Raw genomic sequence first — 5,333 nt, 5'->3', positions numbered from 1 at the left:
ACTAAGGCCTGGACCGATTCCTAAGACAAGCTGGTTTGACCCACACTGCCGTGAAGAGATGACCACATATGACCACATGTGTGTAATGTGGGGGGCATGTGGCACAGGGGAGAATGAGCCAGTGACTCTAGCCAAGGCCAAGAGGGAAGGCATACGAATGCAGAAACTGCCACTTGATAGGTAGGCCTTGATCAACATTGTCATTGTTGTCGTTAGCATCTTCATCACTGTCACCATCACCATCACCATTGCCGTCACTGTTACTGTCACTGTTGCCGTCACCATCACTGTCATTGTTACCGTCATTGTCACCGTCACCGTCACCGTCACTATCACCGTCATCCCACGTCACCATCACCTCACTGTCATTATCAATATGATCAATCAAAATTAGTTTGAAATTTGAAAATGAACATTGAATAATAAAAACATATTTGTAGTGGTAGCAGTAGTAGTAGCAGTAGTAAAAGTAGTAGTATAGTAGCAGTAGCATTAATAGTAGTAGTAGTAGTAGTAGTTGTAGTAGTAGTATTAATAGTATCAGTATCAGTAACTGTAATAGTAACACTAGGGTTAGACCTACTTGAGTGGTGACTTTCCTGGATGTATGGCATGTAGGCTTGCACCAAGATCCTTGCTTCTTCTTTGCAATGATATTATGCTTAGTGTGTTTTGCTTGTTTGCCATTTTCTGAAATCTATATTTGTCATTTGCTATGTTGGATGATAGACTGTTTTCATTAAGTAAACTCCATGTCATCTCTGTAGGCAGGTTAAAAAGTAACATTATAACACTCTGTGCTGCTGGTCATGGTGGGCAAGAATAGGATCCTGAGCTTAAAAATAATGCTTCCCTGGAGCCGGTGCTCTTCCAGGCATGGCTCACAGATGGTACATTCCACCCTTGTTTATTGAGATGGAAATAATGCAAGAGCCCCTTCCTTGTCGCCACCAGGTACTTGGAGTGGGGTATTGGAGGCAAGTGTCTGACGCTCAACCAGATAGTTAGTATCTTGCTGGATATTAAGCATACAGGTGAGTGCTCTGGGGCTTGTTACTTTGCATTGGATTTGGCCTTTGGAGGAGAGAGAGGGGAGAAAGAGAAGGATAAGCTTGGAAAGGGAGAAGGATGAGGAAGTAGAAGTGAATGTAGAGGTGAGGGAGAGGGAGAAATGGAGAATGGGAAATAGACAAGGAAATGGTGGAAAGTGTGAGAGGAAGGGGAAGAGATGAGTAGATGAAATACATGTTGAAATGGCAACAATAAATTCATATGTGCTTTGAAACATTTTTGACAAGCTTTGAAAAATTTTTAGGTGACTGGCATTATGCTCTGCGACATGTCCCACGTAGAAAATTGCGGCCTGCTTTAAGTCAAGAGGATATGGAGGCTATGTTGCACAGGAGGATGGAGTTGGATACAGGAAAAAGAAGCCCTTACCGTACTAATTACGCACCACGGATGAGGTAGGTAGCTGAATGTTTTGTTTTTAGTCTTTTGTTATATGTGGATGATTTGTTTTTAGTTTTTGTTATGTGCATCTCTTTAAATGTCATGAAGTACAGTACCTGTGATATTTCCAAGACCAAATATCTCTCTTTTTTCCTCACAAATGTACAAAGACATAAGCCAGTAAGAAACATTCGGGAAAGGGCATTAAAAAATGACACATTTTTGTTGAACACTTGTTCAACTTTTTCTGCTTAATTTGTTTTTCTGCATTAGTAGCTTGTACTGATACACATTATTTTTTTTTTTTTATATATATATTTTTTTACAGTATATATTTATTTGAATATTACTATATTATTTGAATATTATTTGTTGAGTGATGACCTTACATTTTTCCTCTTTATGTTTTCATAATTTTATAAGGATTTAGATTTCAGATTAAAAAAAGAGGGAAAGAAACAAGGAAAATTGTGTTAATAATTTTTGGGACCACTGGATGTAATAGTAGATTTTGAAGGGAATTCCAGTATAACCTCGATTATATTGTGATAGTGAGAGGCTAGAGTGCCATCTCCCCTCGAAGTCTGATAAAATGGAGGGAATTTCAGATTTTTTCTTCAATATATATCTTTATTTATATTTTTTTTTCTTAGATATTTCTTCTTGAGTATTTTTTGTTTTTTCTCTTTAATGTCTTTATTTTGGTTTTTTAATGCTCAAAGAATCTTTGACAGGAGATTGATTCTGATAATAGATTTAGGTTACTTTGTGAGACACTAAAGAAACCCTAGAGAATGTAAACAAAAGATATGTCATTAGCTATGGTATTAATCCTCTTGCACAAGGGATTTGCATGCATGTTAAGTCCTGTGAGATGCATAGTTTTTTTATTTTTGTGGTAATAAGAATGTCATTCAGTTGCTGTCTGCTCATGTGAAAGCTCCATTTGACTTTGGCAGTTGTGCTGCGGAGAGGCTCTGCCAGTCAGTAAACTGAGGGGATGTGGTCATCTTTTGGAAAAAAGTGATTAAAAATACCACTTCAAGTTATGTTCTATACAATTATTTTATTGCTAAAACTCTAATGTCCACGAGGAAGAATACCCCATGGCATTCAGTCATGCATTTGTGACATCTTTCACTAAAATCTCACAAGCATTTTCCATAGTTAACTGCAAACATTTTTTTTTTTGGCTGCGAGTAGTTATTTGACCTACAACTACGGCCCACAACCTACATACATACACACACACATGCACGTGCACATCACCCCCCACACACACATACACAACACACACACCCACAATCTCTCTCTCTCACTTACTTTCATATGTACATATATATGTACACTTCATCGTTGTGATCATCTAAAAAAAAGAAAAAAGAAAAAAAAAGAAAGAAAAATAGTATATGTATATGTTTTGATAGTATATATGTATATTTAAGTATATGTATATTTATATTATATATATTTTATTAATATATATATATATATATATATATATATATATATATAATATATAAATTTTATAATTTTATATTTTATATATATTTTATATACTATTAATATAAAATGTATTATTTTTTAATTATAACTATGTATTATATAAAAATATATATATTTTATATATATATATTAAAATTTCTATTATTTTATTATATAATTTTGGTTTAAATTTTATTATATTTTTTAATATTTTTTATATATATATATTTATAAAATTTTATAATATATATTAATTTTATATATAGATATATATATATTAATATAAAAATCTTAATAATTAATACATAATTTTATATACATTTTATAATATATATTTTATTTTTAATATTTTATATAAATTTATATATTTTAATTTTTTAAAAAATGTTTTATATTTTTTTATTTTATTCTATATATATATATATATATTTATATTATATATATATATATATTAATATAATGTAAAAAGTATATAAATTATATAATGTAAAAATTATAATAATTATATAATTTTAATTATATAAATATTTTATAATTTATAATGTTTTTATAATTAATAATTATATAATGTTATAATTATAAATTTTTAAAATGTATAAATGAAATTTTTAAATTTAAAATTTTTTAAATTTATATAATTATATTTTTAATTATAAAATTATTTTAATTTATAAATATTCTTTATATAATTATAATTATATAATTATATAATTATAATTATTACTTATATAATGTATTCATTATATAATATATATATATATTTATATATATATATTATATATATATATATAATATAAAAATTTTAATCAATATATATATATATATTTCCTAATATTATATATTATAAAATTTAATATATTATTAATATATATATTATTATTTTATTTTTTATATATATATTATTTAATTATCTATATATAATAATTTTATAATATATTATATCTAATTTATATATTTATTTATTATTATATATTTCTATATATTATTTTAAATTTATTAATTTTTATTTATTTTATATTTTATTTTTTATATATTATATTTTATAAAATTTATTTATCAATCAATTTTTTTTTTTTTTTTTTTTTTTCTTTTTTTTTTTTTTAGATATCAAACGATGATGGTACATATATTGGCTTTTGCTTTCACTTTTTTTTTGGCAATCTCAGGTAATTGTATAGGGTATATGATACCATTAATCACCGAAATATCTGCTTCCCATTGGACAAAAAGAAAAATTTTTTATTTTTTGCCCTACCCCTCTGTCCTGGGTTTTAAAAGTTAGACTTACAAGTCTTCCTGAAATATTACTGCCTTATTTGAGGGTGTTGCAGGGAAAGCAGCTGCAGATTCAGTGTAATGGGTATTTTCGGTTTGTCCTTGTACAGCGGTGAAAAAATCCAACCCCTAATATTTAAATTTGGGATTTCACAGTAATCTTTTTCTCCATGAAAAATAGATAATAAACCCTTGTTATTAATAAATGTGAAAAAAAAGTCAAAGAAAACTTTGCCACTCCTTTTTTAATTTTTAAAAATAAAATGCAAAAAAGCATATGAAAAAAAACGTTTTCCCTGTTTTAAATTTTTTATTTGAATGTTATTCCCCTAAAAGCTTCATATAGCTACACTCCAAAAGGATAAATCTTCTAAAAAAATGAAATAAAAATAAGAGTAAAAAAAAAATAGGTGGTAAATATATATACTTAACCTAAATGTTTGGTCACCTGGGAGCAAAGAAATGTTCCACACATCATTCTTTCTCCCTTGTTTTGCTGAAACTTTAAGAAACATAAATTAAATTATTTTGTGTAATTCTTAAAAAACTTAGCGTGCTGCTTTAAACTCCTCATTTTTGGTACTGCAAATTAACCAAAAAATATTTTTGAAAATTTTTTTATGGAGAAGGAAGGGAAATACACTAAAGGGTCTTTTAGATTTTTAAAATATTAAAATTTTGAAAGGTGAACCTATTGGGGGAAATATCACATAAACATTTCCTTTTTTTTTTTTTTGTTTTGGCAGGGAATTTTGGCGTTTTCTTACAAAAGTTGCCAGTCCCAAATTTACATCTAATTACATGAAAATTTACAACTAAACAAGGAAGCAAGAAACATGTAAATAGTTTTTTTTAAATTATTCGATGAAAAACTTAGGTAAACTGGAAATCACATATAAATGTATGCAACAAAAAGGAAAATTTGGGCAACAGATAGTTATATCATATATTATCTATTTTTTTTTTCTTACTAAATTTTTTTTTGAAAAAAAATTTGATGGAAACATTTTGTTTTTTGCAAGGGGTTTTGAAACCATTATGAAAAGTGAGGGCATTAATTTCATTAAAGAATTTAAATTTTGAATATAGTTTTTAGTATTTTTTTATGATTTAATTTTAAA

General features: G+C 27.5%; 1 protein-coding gene across 1 annotated transcript; it reads left to right on the top strand.

Moving 5' to 3' along the window:
- Positions 1-58: 58 nt before the first annotated feature.
- On the top strand, positions 59-1,488 carry LOC119570928 (mitochondrial ribonuclease P protein 1 homolog). Its single transcript, XM_037918469.1, has 3 exons — positions 59-180; positions 955-1,034; positions 1,316-1,488. Exons 1-3 carry the CDS (start codon positions 59-61, stop codon positions 1,468-1,470), a joined length of 357 nt encoding a protein of 118 aa, XP_037774397.1. The 3' UTR covers positions 1,471-1,488.
- The last annotated feature ends 3,845 nt before the right edge of the window (positions 1,489-5,333 follow it).

Source organism: Penaeus monodon, unplaced genomic scaffold (assembly GCF_015228065.2).
Source record: "Penaeus monodon isolate SGIC_2016 unplaced genomic scaffold, NSTDA_Pmon_1 PmonScaffold_4470, whole genome shotgun sequence".
In the NCBI taxonomy this organism is placed as follows: domain Eukaryota; kingdom Metazoa; phylum Arthropoda; class Malacostraca; order Decapoda; family Penaeidae; genus Penaeus; species Penaeus monodon.
Note: the sequence above shows the minus strand (reverse complement) of the source record. Positions and strands in the feature narration are given on the sequence as shown.